Source organism: Schistocerca cancellata, chromosome 10 (assembly GCF_023864275.1).
Source record: "Schistocerca cancellata isolate TAMUIC-IGC-003103 chromosome 10, iqSchCanc2.1, whole genome shotgun sequence".
Lineage (NCBI taxonomy): Eukaryota > Metazoa > Arthropoda > Insecta > Orthoptera > Acrididae > Schistocerca > Schistocerca cancellata.
The window spans coordinates 27,851,726-27,869,677 of NC_064635.1; the positions used below are offsets into that span (position 1 = coordinate 27,851,726).

Below are 17,952 nucleotides of genomic sequence, written 5' to 3' on the forward strand. Positions count from 1 at the left end.
TATGAGGTATGGTTGTAAAGTTTTAATCATTGCCTTATAAAATAAAGTTATTTGTTTGTTCACAAGTCCATATCTTCAATGCTGGTACATATTGGAATGCCTCTGCCCCAGCACTGTCACACACCACTGGAGGACCCTAAACAAAAGAGTACAGTCATTTGATAAAGTGGACGGTAATTTGTTTTAGGTGGCAGCAGAAATGTTAATTTCTTAGCTGTCTGATTTAAACTGATATAGTGGCAACATTTTCACTGCTGCCAAAAATGAATTACAATATTCACAAATGTGGCAATATGAGCTTGAGGAAATGTTGTAAGAATTACCACACAGTACTCCACGTTATCAATGAACTGTGCCATTTTGTTTCATTATGTACCAGTACTTGTGAACATGTACTGGAAGACAAACTAGTAATTAATTACACTAAATAAGACCATGCAGACACAGTTCTACAAGTGCAGGAAGAGTTAATGACCTCTTCAAAAAAAGATTAGTGCACAGTATGGTTATAATGAAACTTCTGCTACATGAACCTGTGTAGACAGCAAACTATTTACAGTATGGGTACCAATTTTATAGGAATGATCAGACTGTGTGCTGCAGGATTTCGTTGTTAGTAGTGTTAGTGTCATGGCTTGGCATTAGACGCTGGTACTGGTGTGACGATGTAGGATTGAAACATAACCATCAGTGTGGATAGCTGATTGCGCCACAAATTGTTGAAGTTACTGTTGCCATGACTGAGAATACCGGACGCAATATGTGATCTACAAGCAGTGCAAGATCTCTATTACAACAGCTGAACATTCTTTCAAAAAATGCTGCTAACAGTGGTGAAATGTTACTTGTACAAACTTCACATTACTCGCCAACTCATATTTCTTTCGAGTGTTGAAGTTCATGACGTGTGGCCTTCGAACATTTTGTGGAGTGATGAAACACACTTTGTGCTCAGTGGGCAGTGAACACACACAATTGTCACATTTAGGAATTGCTGTCAACAACTGTTCGTGAAGTTCCCATGCACAGTGAAGGCATCACTGTGTGGTGTGGCTTCACGGCACAGTTCATATTTTGTCCATTCTTCTGTGAGGAACTCAGATCCTGGGGACCAAGTTGTGGAGCTTCAATGGCGCATGTCACTGCCGTCGGCTTCACCAACATATGGTCCCTACACTGTGGGGGAGAGGTTCTTCAAACTGCATGGTGGAGCTCCACGTCACATTGCTCGTGAGGTCATTCAGTTACTGTAACGCATTTGGAGAAAACCGAACCGTTGGCCGATAGTTCCAAACTGCATGGTCACCAGGATCACCAGATTTGAATCTGTGTGGTTGGGTCTCCTGAAAGGCAGGATTTATCAATGGGACACTCACACACATTGGAGGTTTGAGAGGAGCATAGTGAGGGAGGTAGCCAACATCTCGCCTGAGATGTTCTGGGCAACGGTAGAGCTACCTCTAGTGCAGTTCCAGGCTGTCGTGGGTTCAGGTGGTGTTCACATTGAGCAATATTTGTAACCTGGAAAGCACACATGATCTGCAAATATGCGGATGTTACCCTCTCATGAGGGAATTAAAATGTGATTCTTTCAGTGTTTTATTGTTTATTTCTCTTTGGTATGTCCTTATAAATGTTACCCATAGTTTCGTTGTCCTACAGTCACTCATTTTTCATGGGAATCGTATCAAATAGTGAATGTTCAGTTTTAATCATCTTGTAATATGTCTATAGGCTTTCACACCTAAAGACCATTTCCATAAAATTCTTCAGACTATCATCTGGTGAAGTGGTCACTATGAAAAATCTTCTTCTTCTTCTTCTTCTTCTTCTTCTTCTTCTTCTTTGTGAAATGTTTCTGCCTTGTGCAGGTCATTCACAGAGCTACTTCCAAGCTTCTCTTTTCTTCCACAGTCTGCACTTTAGCATTTCCCCCCATTCCAATGGTCTTTAGTTCACACTGTCTCTCCATCTTATTTGTGGCCTTCCATTTGGTCTTTTCCAGATTCTGTCCATGCTAAAGCTCTTCTTGGAAGTCTTTCTTGTCCCATTCTTTTAACTTGGTCAACCGATTTAAGCCTATTTCTCTCCGTAGTTTCATTTAGGGGATTCATCTGAAGGGTGCTTCATATTGTCACAGTCTTTATCTTGTCCCTTTCTGTCTTACCCAGTATCCTTTGTAGTAAGTGCATCTCTTGCTAGTATTCTGCTCAGATGTTTCTTTGTCAAAGTCAAACATTCTGCTCCTTAAGTCAAAATTGGCAGATAATGACTTGTGCTCCACACTCTTTGCTGTAGCAGGTATTTTCTAATTATTTTTGATACACAATGATAAAATTTTGAACAATTTCTATTATCTCCAAAATTTCATAATTGATGTTTCCTTTCTTGGTTAACGTATTTCCTAGAAATTTGAAAACATCTACTTCTTTAATGTTTGTACCATTAAAACTTACATCCTTCATTTTTCATTGTTCCTGCTTATTTTCATTACCTCTCTTTTTTTTTTTTTTTTAACTTATTTCCACGCTTGCTTCATCAATTACTTTGTCAGGTATTTAGTTGTTCTTCCAATTTCTGCTCTTTTCTTCCCAAACATCACATTGTCCGCATGTGTTACGATTTTTGTATCACTTTTTGTTGACCTTATTTCCATGTCTGCTTCTTCAATCACCCTCTGTCAGGCATTTAATTGTACTTCCAATTTCTGCTCATTTTCTTCCCAAATCATCACATCATCCACATGTGTTATTCTTTTCATATCATCTGCTGTTGGCCATTTTTGAACTTTCATTATGTGTTGCATACTTGAATTATAGGACAATACATTAGTTCATCATTTTGCATTATGGCATATCCAAAGAATTTTATTCAAAGAGAGCAGTGTTGGCGTAATCTATTGGGATAACACTTACTGATGAAGCTAAAATTGCCTGCTGATGGAATAGTAAAATTCACCGAAAGAAAGGGGGGAGAGCTATTAGAATAACACACTGTCAGTCACAATTGCCCCATTAGGGCAAAGACAACAAAGGCACGTGCAGATTTCCAAAAGATGTGTGCATAGTAGTGATGTAACTATGTTGAAAAAAAGTGTAAATTCTTCTTTCTTTTTTTTTTCCACATCATGTAATTTCTGACAAGAAATTAAGTGCACCTAAAATTTTTTAAACTGTCATCATTTCACATAAAAGTAATGTTGTTTCAGTATATCATTTTCTTAGCGGTTCCTGTGAGAACGTCATATAACACCGAATTATTGTGTGTTACAGAATGAGTTGTTAACTGGAGACCCAAGCAACTTTGGTGTGAATAACAAGAAGCTGGTTAAGAATTCATCCCATAAGTCCTTTCATGGTAAGATTTCATTTGTTTAACTGTTATATTCTTTGTTAAAAGCTGTGAATATTTACCAAATCATTGAAGCTGTGGAAATAATGTAATTTTCATGAAAATATCTGGTTTTGTAAGTTATTTATGGAATATCAAAGAAGTGGTGAATTGACTTTCATACAACGGTACAGGCAATAAATTGCAGAACACCATTTCAGAAGTTGCAATATTACAATCGTTTCTAACATGCGCTGAAATGGCATTTAAAAGGCTGTTTTTTTAAAGAAAGTATTCACACTGGTAATTAAAATGAACTGCATTCAGTGTAAATTTCCAAATTACATTATATGATCAATTTTTTTCAAGTGCCTGGATATCTCATTATCAACCAGTTAAGACAGAAAGGAATAATGTCTCATGCTTTTACAGTCATACAATTCCCTCATGGTTTTCACACTGTACTGTGCACCACTCTGTAGCTCTGTGTTTAGAAAATGTTACCACAGTCTGTGCACAATGGGAGGATAAACATTTGACTTGGCTGGCAGTTCCATCCGAGGTTGACCTAATTCCAGTCTGTCAATTGATTTCTGTTACAGCTCATTCAATTTTATAATCTCTCAATCCCATTAAACAAATTGTCTTGTGTTCCATTCATTTATCATGTTCCGTAGATCCCCATTGACCCTTACAGTCATGAAATAAATCGAAGTATACCTTAAAAATGAAATAGTTGTTAGAAAACTACATTAATAACTAACTGGAAAGGCATTACTTTGGGGGAAAAAAGCTACTGTTTCCTGAATCAAATTGCATAACTGATGCTTATGTCCTGTTTCTAGTGCAATATTTAAATGACACACTGATATTTACTACAGAGGTCCAGCTATTTCAGAGTTTTATGAGTATTGGCTTGTTCGCATTGAGCATTGCTATTTTGTTGTGCTATTAACAGGAATCTTGAATTATTGAACATAAACAATTAGAAAATTTCTCCTCCTCACATCATCAACTGCTATCTTACTCTCAGGCATTGAATTAGGCTATTTACAGATAACTCAAGCAGATTGTACCACTAATTTTTATGAAGCACAACATTGAGTGCATTGCCATCACAGAGGTGATGTACTGAACCTGTATCACCTCTGTTATAGCAACCTATTCAACTTTGTTTTCTTAATTGGTAGTCATTTTTGTGGTGTTTACTTTGAAAATGTTCATAACATTTATTAAATGTTGATCGTCACACATACTATTTTTTTCTCTTCCAGAACTGAGTACAAATTCACCATATGTCGCAGGTGGCAAGGATGAGGCCCCAGCAGCTGCACTGGGCACCAGTAGTATTGAAGGGGTCTCAAATGGAGCAGCCCCAGGAAAGGATGATGTTGCAAAGCCGCCAGTAGACCTCATCATACCTGAGAAGAGTGCATCATTTTCTATACATCCTGGCCGACTTTGTTCAGATGTCTGCTCATATTGTTTTGGGAAGTTTGGTTCTCTGGACACCCCATGCCACATTGCCCAACTTAAAACTGCTGAACGACAGCGGAAGGTTCTAGAAAGTGAGTATTATCTACAGTGCTTTCATTTACTGTGTGATTTTTCTTTGTGTGTGTGTGTGTGTGTGTGTGTGTGTGTGTGTGTGTGTGTGTGTTGTACATGCCTGCTTGTTTGCACTGAAACTGTACCAAAATACATTAATTCATTATCATAAACTATGCAGTGACACTTCTGTTGAAGCATACATTTTGCTGTGAATGTGCATACACCCATTTATTCGTGTCTATTTTTTTCTTTGTTACTTGATCATGTGATTGTGGACAGTGGCTCAGTTACTCAACTGACAATTATATTTGATCACTCTAAAATTCTATAACTGCAACTAGTGCATGATAACAGTAGTTATTTTATAACAAATAAAATTTAAGTGTGCCATGGCAGTATCATCTTGCAGCAATTTTAGTAGATTACGAATGCCACGTTAAATATATTTGTAAAATATTTGGATCCCCCTTAGTGTCAAAGGTGTCAAAAATTTATATTTCTGGAATTGTTTGAAATAAAGACTGAGAGCTAATAATTGTGTTGTGCAAACTCTTGGAGTAAGGATTTCAAACTGACATTTATTCGAAATATGATACTGTGTATTCTGGGACAAAAAGGAAAAAAAAAATCTGTCTACAGCCCACTGTTAATTTGAGATTATTACTATTCAGCAACCAATTACTCTGTTATAAAAACAGCCATCATACTTTCCATGGAGCAGATGTATCACGGGCTGTGTTGCATCTACTCTGTACTTGAGTAACCTCTGGGCGACTTGAACGTTATGACCTTCCTTCTAGGAAGGCTTTGTATATGGACTACAGTGAAATGTGGCTTCTATGCTTTTCAGAGGACTTTAAAAAATTATGTAAATTGTGAAAATTACTTTTCCTGCACATGCTTGATGGAGCACCATTGAGCCCATTCATTCAATGCTCTTACCTTTAATTTGAGACCCATGGTTTTACATAGGTTAAACATTTCAGGAACACATTTGTAGTTCCTGCTAGTCTATCAAAAACTTCAGAATTGCAGTCTGTTTCAATGCCTTCTGGTAGATCTTTTCTGTCTGGTTACGTGGTTCAAAAGGTGTGATGCAGCAGAAGTACAGGGTGACATAGGAAAAACGGGATTGTTTCCACAATCCAATAAAGCTAGAAGTGATGAAGGAAAGAAATAACATTCATAGTAATCAAAACCTTACAACTTTGCCATGCCATTTATGAAACATTGATGGCATTTATCATTTTTTATAAATTACGTCCTTTAGATGGCGTCGTCATGTATGATTAATTTTGTGAAATCTGCTGTTGAGATTCCTCATTGACAGCTGCAACATCTCAGCTGGGATACTGTGAATTGCATCCCGAATTCTCTGTTTTAACTCGTCTAAGGTTCTTGGTCGAGTCATGTAGACTTTGCTCTTGAGATAATCCCACAATAAAATATCCCAAACAGATAAATCTGGCAATCCAGGGTGCCAGGGAATGTTACTGAATTGTGAGATCACACAGTTGCCAAACAATTCTCGCACATATGCCATTGATGCTGTGCAGTGTGTGATGTCACTCCGTCCTGTTGAACCCAGGCTTCTTGTATGTTTGGAAAGTTGTTCAATGTAGGTGTAACGAAAGTTCATAACATCTCCACGTAACTATCTGCAGTGACAGTTATTGTGTTCCTCAGTTCATTTGCAGAAAAATAAGGTCCGATAATCACATGTGATGAAACACCACACCATACTGTCACTATACTAGTGTGTAAAGGGTGCTCATGAATGTCATTAAGAATTGTATTTGTCAGTAACGGTAGTTCTGTTTATTCACATAACCTGTGAGAGGAAAATGTGCCTCATCTGACACCCACAACTTGTTTAGATATTCATTGTCATTGTTTATTTTTCTTAGCGTTTGTTGACAAGAATCCTAACCTTGTCCTTCAGTAGTTGCACCATCTGTAATTTGTGTGGATGAAATTTTAAATCAAGATGAACAATTGTGCGAACATTCTCCCAGGACATTCCGTCGCTGCTACTTGCTTACAAATCAAACGCCGTGGGCTCCGTAAGACAGACTCGCGTACATCATTAATGTTCACTGGAGAACGCACACGTCTTGGTTGTCCTGTTGGTTTCTTCTTGAGGACAGATCCAGTCTCTTCAAACTCCAACACTTTTATCGCGTGTTTCAACAGAATGGTATCATGACATCCTAAATTACAAAAACGTCGAAAACCCCTCTGCGGCGCTACCAAACTATCACTGTTTTTATAAAACAATTTTATGGCTAATGCACACTGTTACCCACCACTGATCCAGGATTACTGAAATGGCAGACTATTTACTCGCTGTCACGAACCCGCAGTGCTGCCACCTGCCCATGGCTGCCACTACTCATTTCAAACATTCCCATTATTCTGTGTCACCCTGTGTGTTTCTTTATTGTATTCACTACTGCATTTGGTAAAATTTTAGGAACATTCTCAAAGTGATTACAAGACCTGAACATATGTTACAAATATATGCTACCAACATGTCGGCAAGGAGCGTACCCATTACTTCAAACTATAACATCTAATACAGCTGAATCTAGAAAACATCTAAGGAAAATGAGCAAGATGTGGAGCGACACGTGACAATACCTGAAACTGACTTATTATGTAAGACAGCGGAATGAATGAGAAAATAGCTTTCCATGAACATAATCATTTTGTTACTTTCATGAAGAACAAAATATAATTCCTTTGAGCATGAAGTAGAGTAAAATGCACAGGTACATTTTTAATTGTGCTGTCATGTCCCAAAATAAACACCACCTCGAAATTGCCTGCATTATGAATGAACCACTGAAATGGTGTGACAGTAATAACTAAATATCTGTGCAATTTGTGTAAGTAGTAAAAAAAATGGTCCAAATGGCTTTAAGCACTATGGGACTGAACATCTGAGGTCATCAGTGCCCTAGACTTTGAACTACTTCAACCCAACTAACCTAAGGACATCACACATCCATGCCCGAGGCAGGATTCGAACCTGCGACCGCAGCAGCAGCGCAGTTCTGGACTGAAGTGCCTAGAACTGCTCGGCTACAGCTGCTGGCAGAAGTAGTAGCAATAAGCTGTGTGTTAGGTGCCAACCTAAACACCATCTTGTCAAATGTTACATATTCAAAAATATAAAACGTACACAATCCACAATTTGATAGTGCTCCACAAAAATCCAATTTAGTACATTTTTTAACAAAATAATATCCCAACAAATCCATTGTAGCTGATACATTTTCCAAACGGGGCTCCACATCTGCGACAGTTCGAAACTAGTTCACGTGTTCTCCAGAAGAGATATCACCGTAGTAGCTCTTGTTAATTGTCGCCAACTTTCTTTCTGTTCTGAGTTGTACTGAAATTTAACGAAACACAACACTTAATTCATTAACGTAACGGCTATGAACAGGACTACACAGAACCTAGTTATTGCTTGAGTGACAGTGTTATGAGACAAAGCACTAGCATCATAAAGTGTTTAGACTTGTAATGACCTCTAATGACTGGGCCTGTTCCCATGTTCTTCTCAGTTCCACAATGCACAAACACTTTGGGAAATGATATCACATCTGCTTGTGCGATACACATTGAATACAGACAGGAGTAGTACATAGATTCCTGGGGTGTGGGAAGGAGTGGAGCTGGCAGTAGTTTTTAAAATGCCTTTGCAAATGGCGACCCCATCATAATAATGCCCTGTATGTGGGTATGGTTATCCACAAAATTGGAGAAGTACCATAGCGATCCGGACCTGGCATTGGCTGCATATAGGGTACCTGCATTGCTGGTGGATGTTTATAAGCACTATATGAACATCAGCACCAGGCCAGTGCCTAAAAGGTCAATTACACAGGGGTTTCTTTTGTTCCATAACCTTTTTTCCCATTGTGCAGTTTATGATTATGTTAATGCTGAAGCTGGTGTAAATTAAGATAGTTAATGTAGGAAATTTGAAGGAGCCAATAAATGCGTGTTGTTAAACAGTGGGAACACATTAATTCTGGAAATGCAAAAATGGGATTATACTGTACAGTTTTTACTTTTATGAAGCAAAGTGTGAAAATTTTGTATCCTAAGTGAACCTTGCTCATAACAGTCACATTTAAAATAAAAGTTAGTAGTTTGGTATCCCTTCTTGCGCACATTATATCTCATGAAATTTGCCTGCGAAAATCAGCACTTGCTATTGTATGAATTTGGTTCACTGTGTATCTCCTAATCATGCTAACAAGTATTTTAGGGCCCTGTTTCATCAGACCATCTATATCTTGGTCTTCAGAAATTTCCATGAATCACCACCACCAAATGCAGGCATTGTTACTTCAAACATTTCTATCAATTTTGTGCCTCACACGAGGGTGGTTTGAAAAGTTATCAGAATCACCACGAGAGGTCAGCACTAGCACAACAAATTGTTCCTGTGATATTCATTGGACTGTTGTCTGTAAACATGTGCCACGTCAGTGGTCTTGGAAGAGAGCTGTGGCGGTGACATGGCTCTGTTGTTGTTCCCACGTAGCGATTTGCAAAGATGGAAAAAAATTGAGATTCGCTCAGTGATTAAGTACTTCATAAAGATAGGTATGAAAACAAAGGACAGTCATGCTGATTCCAAGAGTACACTGGGGGACTCTGCTCCTTCATATTCAACTGTTGCCAAGTGAACCAATGAATTTAAATTTGGTTGGGAGAGCTTAGATGATGATCTACTCAGTGGTCAGCCAAGATGTGTCACTGCTCGAGAAATCATTTCAAAAGTGCGCAGAATGGTCGTGGAGGATTGCCGATTGAAAGTGCATGGAATTTCTAACATTTGCCAGATGTCATCTGAAAGGGTATATAACATTTTAACTGCAGAATTAGAAATGAAAAAAATTATCTGCAAGATAGGTGCCGCGACTCTTGAAACTGGATCAAAAACGCATGACAATGAACATATCGGAACCACATTTGGTCCATTTTAGGAGAAACAAACAAAATTTTTTGCTCCGGTTTGTGACTACAGATGAAACTTGGGTGCACTCTTATACCCCAGAGACAAAACAACAGGCAAAGCAGTGGAAACATGCTGATTCTCCACCACCAAAGAAAGCAAAGACAATTCCTTCGGCAGGACAGGCCATGGCATTAGTGTTTTGTGGGATGCAAAGGGGATTCTGTTTGTAGATTATCTCCCCACTGGGCAAACAATTACTGGAGAGTACTATGCTAACCTTCTGGACAAATTGCAACAAAAGATACGCAAAAAAAGGTCAGGCTTAGCAAGGAAGAAAGTAAGTCATCTTCCATCAAGACAATGTACGCCCGCACACATGTGCCATCGCTGGGACCCCATGTGTGGGAAACAAGAACACTATCGCAAGACCACGAGCTGTGGACATCTTTCAGAATACCTAGAGTTTAATAAAGTGGATCCAAAGAGTATCAGAAGAAGATAATTCTTGGTTCTGCTACTACACATGCCCCTAAAAGAATAAATGTGACAAACCCATTCTAAAAAGTTAGATTCCTACTACAACATGAGAGGAGAAATTGTTCATGTCCCTGTCTTTAAACTTGAACAAGGCATTTTGCACTTCCCTTCATGTGACTATTCTTGCATTTGACAAATTGAGTGTTGCCCTTCAGACATCTTCCCCCCAAAGTTCACACTTCTAATGGATTTACTAAAGCAATTGTTCACCAAGTTCGTTAAGCCCAAAATTGTCAAAAGCTCCTCATTGCTTAAAGTTGAGTGCAACTTGATTCAAAACCAAAGAATTGATGATAAGTTAGTTGTTGTCATTCAGACTTCAAACATAGTGAATGATCTCCAGGATACAGATAAATGCCTTCTCTTTTCATTAATGAGAATCTACTTTTGTACTGCCTGTGACTACGTCATCAACAAGGTTTCACTGAAGAATGATGTGTTAATGCATGCTCAAGTTGCTAGATTAGATAAAATTGAAGCTGCGCAGATTTCTTTTCATTTGTTTTTTCTCGGAAAAGTTTTCTGGCATGTTGTAGAAGGAAGAGGATGAAACTACAGATTAAGTAATGAATGAGCTTCAGAACCTGTTCACAGCTCTTCAGGTAGATGACACTTTGGCTGTAAATCAAGATGCTGCAAGTGATTCCAGGTGGGCACAGATATCAAGAATTCATGGAGCTAATGGACTTCTTAAGACTTACCAGATTTCTATAGTAATGTACTTAGAATCTCACCATACCCCATAGCAATGCAGAATGTGAACATGTCTCCAGCCTCGTAGAACAAAGTTCAGATCATTCATGTACAGTGAATTTCTAGGGTCTATTTCTGTTTTGAAGACCAGGATTCGTGGTCCCTGTTACGACAAAATGTTTTCTCAAGACTTTTTGCAGGAAACTAAAAAGGCCACAACTATGATTTTAAAGTCAAACTAGCATGTGATTTGCGGTGTGTGTTATATTATTTCTTGCCTGTGTTATGTTAAACAAATTTTATTGCATAAAGTCTTTTTCAATTATCACATATCTGCTTAATATATCAAAGAAGTCTTGTTATTATGCTCCAAACCAATATTCACCAAGCCTGCTGCTGTTTAAAATGGATTTCTCCATGATTGTTATGTTCGTCCACAAATCTTTGGCTTATGATGTAAGTAGATGAAATTTCATTGAAACATCCTGTTCAAAGCATGAATTATTATATTTTGCAGCCCAGAAGTGATATGATTTTTGTCAAGTTGGAGTATGTCGAAAATAGTTTTTTTTTGTTGCGTGTGATTTTGATTGACAGCCCTTTTCAAAAGTTGGCATGTATGAAATTGAAATCCATTGACTGATCCGGAGTCCTTTTCGGATGCTACCAACTAAAGCTAGCAGATGACACAGTGTTTAACGTATGTGATATGTCATTAAAATAATAATAATAACAACAATAATAAAAAGTAAAAATTGATTGTGAAATGGTTGTTCTGAAAGTAGAAAATAAAATAAAGAAACATTTATCATGCTTTTTATGAAGCTTGAATTCGTATACACAGCTGTGATGCTCTTACGTTAGTGATATTAAGGAGACGACTGAGTGAAATTCTGCCAAACAAAGCCCCTGTAGAACTCTTTAAAATTCTAGTTAAACATTGAGTTTAAATACACATATGGCAACTCGTCCGCCGTACATGGTTTCAGGCCTCATTCAAAGACATATCAAATGTTTCTCGAATCTATTTTATTTCCTACTTTTAGGCAAAACATTTGCCATTTTTCGATACTTTGTTTTTCAGATTTTGTTCAGAATGCATGAAATATTACGTATTTAAATATCAATCAATATTCTATTATTATTGAAGAGTATATAGAGCAAGAGAACACAGAGAAGTTTCAGTCGATGCTGTTAGTTGATGTTTGTGGACACACTATTTACATAACTCGCAGCAGCTGTTCTTGAAATATTTCAATTTTTCCCTCAAATCACTAATTGGTTTTCTTAAGTGCTTTGTTTACTTTCAAGCAGTGAAACCTCATTTTGCAAAACTAGACCTCATGCTGCTCAATTGGATGCCCCTTTGTTTGGCTATGAAAATTCAAGCAAAAATTCATTGTGTAATTTCTAGAGAGTCTTGTTTTTGTCCTGTTAAAACTTTTGATGGAATAGACAGTTTCACACTCTGTAACTCACATCCTTTCAGCAGTCATTAATTCCACATGTCATTTCTCGTTTTACAGACGTAGAGGCCCTAACAAGTGTTGTGCACTAACACTGTCAGTGACAACAAAGCAGTCAGCATCAGTCAGTGTCCTTTAATTTCAATCAGTTCAGCTTCTCCCATCAAACACAGTGTCAGGAGTCCTCTTGGAATGAATAAATAGTATGACAGTCAATGGCTCCCAATGGAGACCTTATAAGTAATCGTGTTAAGCTCAGTTTTTTACTCTAATTTTAGAAGGCGAGAACACCAGGGATATTTAATACAATAGAATATTTAATAAAATAGTTTGCTTATATTGAAGTTGTAATTCCTGTTTTCAAACTGGAAATGGAAAATGCATTGCAAGATGTAACCCCAGTGCATATTTTCTTTCCCTGCCTGCTTGCTCTCAGTTACATGGCAGAATTTGTTATATTGAAGTGAAGTGAAATCTAGTTTGGCGTTGTCTTCCCTTTTGTTTATTATAAACAGAATTCAGAGTTGCATGGCTGTTGTCCTTTTGTAACATAGGATTATTCAGCCTTCCTGAAATTTATTGAGAGCTGTCGATAATTTTTTTTTTCTTTTTTAAGACTTATTATTGTTTTGTTAACCTTGGAGACTATAAAACTAGTAATGATTAAGTTGCACTACTTGTATTTTATTGAATCTTCATTCAGCACATCTTCCTAAATTGTGCTGCTGTCTGTGGACACATTATGGATCTCAGGTGCTCAGTGGGGTAAGTTGTGTGGTTATCCTGTACTGTCAGATGTAATTCCTTTTACATGTGTATATAGGTTTTTGGCTCTTGTATTTATGTGTACTTAGGTGAAATACTTTACCAACTCTATTGTGTGCATGTTAATATTCTTGAAAAAAAATAATAATCTGCTGCTCATATGCATTTCCAGTGGTGATGTACAGGTTCTTATAAGGAGATCTTTACAGGCTTGCCTCCTTCGATTCTTTCATGCTTATAGGATTTGAAAGCCAGTGCTCGAACACCAATGTTCCTAAAGCAGTATGACATAATTCTCAAAAAAAACACCTTTGAAGAGTAAAATATTTCTGGGCACTGTTAAGTACAAAACATTTCTAGTTTGTTAACAATGTCGTCAGTAGCTGCGTGCACAGAGGAAAAGTCTTGTAATCGTGAAGTCTCCGGTTCAGTACTTGTTATTAGCAACTTTTGTTACTTTTATTTGTATTCTATATTTATTATCAAACGGAATTGTCAATGAATAAATATTTAATTATAATTTCTTAATAAAAACTCTGCCTCTTTATTTTGAATTTCTGGTTAAATCAAAATAACAAAAATCTGATACAGTCCTACAGAGTACCTTATTGTTAAATAAAAAAGAATTGTATATGCCAATAATAACTGCTGAATCTTCATAAATAAAAAGTATTTTATTTCTTTTTTAATGTTTCTCACTTTTGTCCAAATTTTGATGTATTGTGACTACTTAAATTTTCATGTAATCAATAATTAAAAACATTAGCATTTCTATTAAAAATTCAGATTTGATATTTGTTAATTACTATTTCCATAGTTAATAAATAAGGAAATTAAATAAAAATTTTAAAAATTGATGCTAGTAAGATTCGAACCATTGTAAGCCTTTAACTCTAGGGATATAGCTACCAACAACATAGCTAATAATCTCGAAATATTTTGTTCTTAATAATGCTCAGAAATATTCTAATCTCCAAAAATTATTTTCATCATAGTGGCTTGCCATTAGGAAATGTTTTGGGCACTGAGCTTCAAATACTGTATTATGAAAAAAATTGAAAAGGCAGTGTGTAAGGTCACCTTGTTAATGGCATTCTGTCCCTTCCTTATGCAAACAGCTTTATTTTCTCATTGGCACCAATCTTTCGTAATATTGTTAGTTTCTGTTATGGACGTCTATATATTGTAGCTTGTTGCACGAACATGGAAATAAAAAAGTAAGTGGAACAAAAATATTATATTATGCAGAACTTCGGAATTGACAGTATTTTCTTTCATTTTGTACATGTAAAACAGTACTTTTAAGTTCAGATTAGCCTGTGTACGTCAGAATGTTTGTTGTCAGTCAGCATCTCTTCACAAGAAGAATACCTACTGCTTTTTAGTTGTTCCGGCTGCAGTGTGCCTGTTTGTTGTTAATGCTGTGGCATTTAGTGTTGCCATTGTCTGTCCAGAGCTTTGTGGTTATGTTTGCTATATTCGTTTACTTACATGTGTATCTGCAACAGAATGTTCTGTACTGCTTAGTTGTTAAAGATTGTCTCAAAGGAATAAATTATCATTGCATAAGAAGATCAGTTTTATTTTATTATTGTGAAGTTTCTAGAATGTTGTAAAAGAAAATATGAAATCCAACCTATGCGCAATTCAGTGCTGTCTTAAATGATGTCAAATATTCTTTTAACAGTTTTATTGTTGCCATATATGGCAAGTGTTGAGCATTGCTGAGACCAAATATAAAAGGAGTTACACAGGAGAGAAATGCATTTTCACAACACCCCTCAAGAGCAGTAATAAACCTATTTCTCCTAACAAGAGAAATACTGCCATAATACTAGTGTTTACTGATATTTGTCTTGAATTATATGCCAGTGTAAAAGGGTGAATTCTTTTACAAGAAAGAATGAAAGTTGCACGTTGGCAGTGCTGAGGATGAGATGACAGTAATGAAAATTTTATGTAGATTGTTGTTGATAATTCTCTTTCCACATTGAACAAGTATCACTGCAGTTTATCACCATAACATCATGCAAAAACTGCACAGGTAAATGCTCAAAACATGACCTCAGTTGTTCACATAACTTTTATAAATGCAGCCAATTAACACCCTCAATAACTACAGATATATTGACTGGTGAGTTGTATGCCAATTTAAACCCTTGCTGGGAAGGACTGCACCCTCTTACACTCACGTTATAACGTACCCATGGTATATTGAAAGTGACATGTAATGACAGATTATGCATGGAAAGTTAGGAAGAACACAAAATGTAAAATTATACGTTCTGCATTTAAATTGAAAGAGCATTAGGAGTACATTTCAGAAACTTACCAAATAGTGTAGAGCAATTTGTCAAACTACTCTGAAATGTCGCCCAAACCATAACACGAGCTTCTGTATGGTATATAAAGTACACTCTCAAATACACTATGGTAATTTACAAAACTGCTTGCAAGCTATAGTACATCATTTTTCTACTGCTTTAATGAAGTATCTCAGATTCATTTGGTGGGTCATTTCACACAAGTTTCTCTAGTGCGTATTGATTTATGATCATCAGTTGCAACAACTCAATTTCCCAACAGTTCAAGTCTGCAAGATCAATATTGCACTGTAGAACATCACATGCAGACTGAATGTCACTGCGGTTGAAATCTAAGTCAGTGAAGTGTCCATCTGTTATATTTTCTTCAACAGAACACGTGTTGCAGCATATCCTAGTAGTGGTACGACCAGTGCTTTGCCTTGCCAGATGTACTGAATACACAACTCTTTAAGACTTACACATTACAAGAACATTTCCATTTCCTTATCTGAATTTGCCATTGAAGTGAGCCATCCATGGTAATAATTAGCTTCAAATGCTTGTATGATGCCCTGATCCAGCAGCTGAATTAATGCTGTCGTGTTTTTTTGGCAAAAACAAAGTTTTTATTTTTCCGCATCCTGATTGCAACACGTCAGCAGGTGGACGAGCTGAACAGTGATCAAGGATTAGTAGAACTGCTCCTCTCAGCTTAAATGATCGTAGGTGCTGTCACACTGACAGAACAAACTCCTCTTGAAACCAATAGGTAGAGATGTCAAACATCATCTAAACATTCTTTGATTGCCTATAAGTGAATAGTAGTGATATGTTTATATGCTTGAAACATATGTCTTTTACTTTTCCCTATACGAAGTGGTTTCAGCTTGTGGCTGCCTGATTTATTTGTGGCAAAAAGGGGGATTATTATGTCTCCATTTTCAGATCTGTCTCATTTCCTGACTTTATTATTATTATTTTTTTAATCAAGAGTTCCGGTTGGGAGCAACTGATAAGAAAGCACAGTTTCATCACAATTATACACTTGATGATCTTTTAAATTTTTATCTACCATTACTTTGTGTAGAAATTCAGGCTACTGAGGCAGATTCAGTGTTACAAGCCCTTGCTTCCCCTTCAGTGGTGGCTTGGAAAATTCTGTGGTGGCATCTTGAAAACCATTCATTGGAAGCTATAAAATCTTTGTTGTCATGTAAATAAAAGCAAAAAATTTTAGCTTGTGCTTAATAATTGACTCTGAAAGTGGCACGCCTCACTTCTCTTTATTAAAAATCATCTTCTCTCTTCTTTCTCCCATCCCCAGATTGTTCCTTCAGGTACACCGCACACATCATTCTTCACGCGATCAATAATTTTTAGTTTATCACTCACAGAATTTCTGTGACATTGTAACAAGCACACAAATCTAGACAATGAATAAATAATTTATGATCCACATGGTTGTGCTCATTTTGATCATTGTCAAGCATTCTTGCATAGTCACTTTGTTGACTGCATCACTATGTTAACAGTGAGATGGATGTATATTCGAAGCTTCTGTTCAGTAACAGTCTTGGTTTGTTGATAAGACAAACCAGAGGTTGAGTTTAATTACGTCTAGCTATTGTAGTTGTCATTTAAAGAACTTGGAGGTTGCAGCAGTAAATTATTCTGCAGAAAGACTTCATGCAGACTGTAATAAGATTTTTTCAATTTTATAAAATATACTGACAGTATAAAAATCGTTCATAAATAATATTGTATTTTGTGGGACAACCTTTACATCACATTATACCCGAACCTGCAGTATATCAGGCTGCTACTGTATTTGTAATTAAAAGCTGATTCTTGTTCCCCTTACACAGTTCGTTACCTTGCAGTAATGTGTGTGTTGGGTCCTGCTGGCTTTCTCTGCTTCTGCTCCTATTAGTGTCACAAAGAATTTGACAAATAGTGTGGTGATATTTCAACCAATATCAAAAATATTTTTGAAACAGGAGAATATACCTGCAGTGCAGCCATCCTCAGTGATTATACCATACCTTCAGTGCTCCAGTGCTCAAAATGGTTTGTGGTTCATTATGTACATCCATACTCTGCAAGCCACCTGACGGTGTGTGGCGCAGGGTACCTTGAGTACCTCTATCGGTTCTCCCTTCTATTCCAGTCTCGTATTGTTCGTGGAAACAAAGATTGTCGGTATGCCTCTGTGTGGGCTCTAATGTCTCTGATTTTATCCTCATGGTCTCTTCGCGAGATATACGTAGGAGGGAGCAGTATACTGCTTGACTCCTCGGTGAAGGTATGTTCTCGAAGCTTCAACAGA

The 17,952-nt window shown here is 37.0% G+C and overlaps 1 protein-coding gene across 1 annotated transcript in view; it reads left to right on the forward strand.

The window, feature by feature from the left end:
- The window catches only part of LOC126106730 (uncharacterized), a 143,239-nt gene that overhangs the window by 57,197 nt on the left and 68,090 nt on the right, over positions 1-17,952 (forward strand). Inside the window, exons 9-10 of the mRNA XM_049913108.1 lie at positions 3,273-3,357; positions 4,605-4,898. Of these exons, the coding sequence (XP_049769065.1) occupies positions 3,273-3,357; positions 4,605-4,898 (379 nt within the window). The remainder of the gene's footprint in view (positions 1-3,272; positions 3,358-4,604; positions 4,899-17,952) is intronic.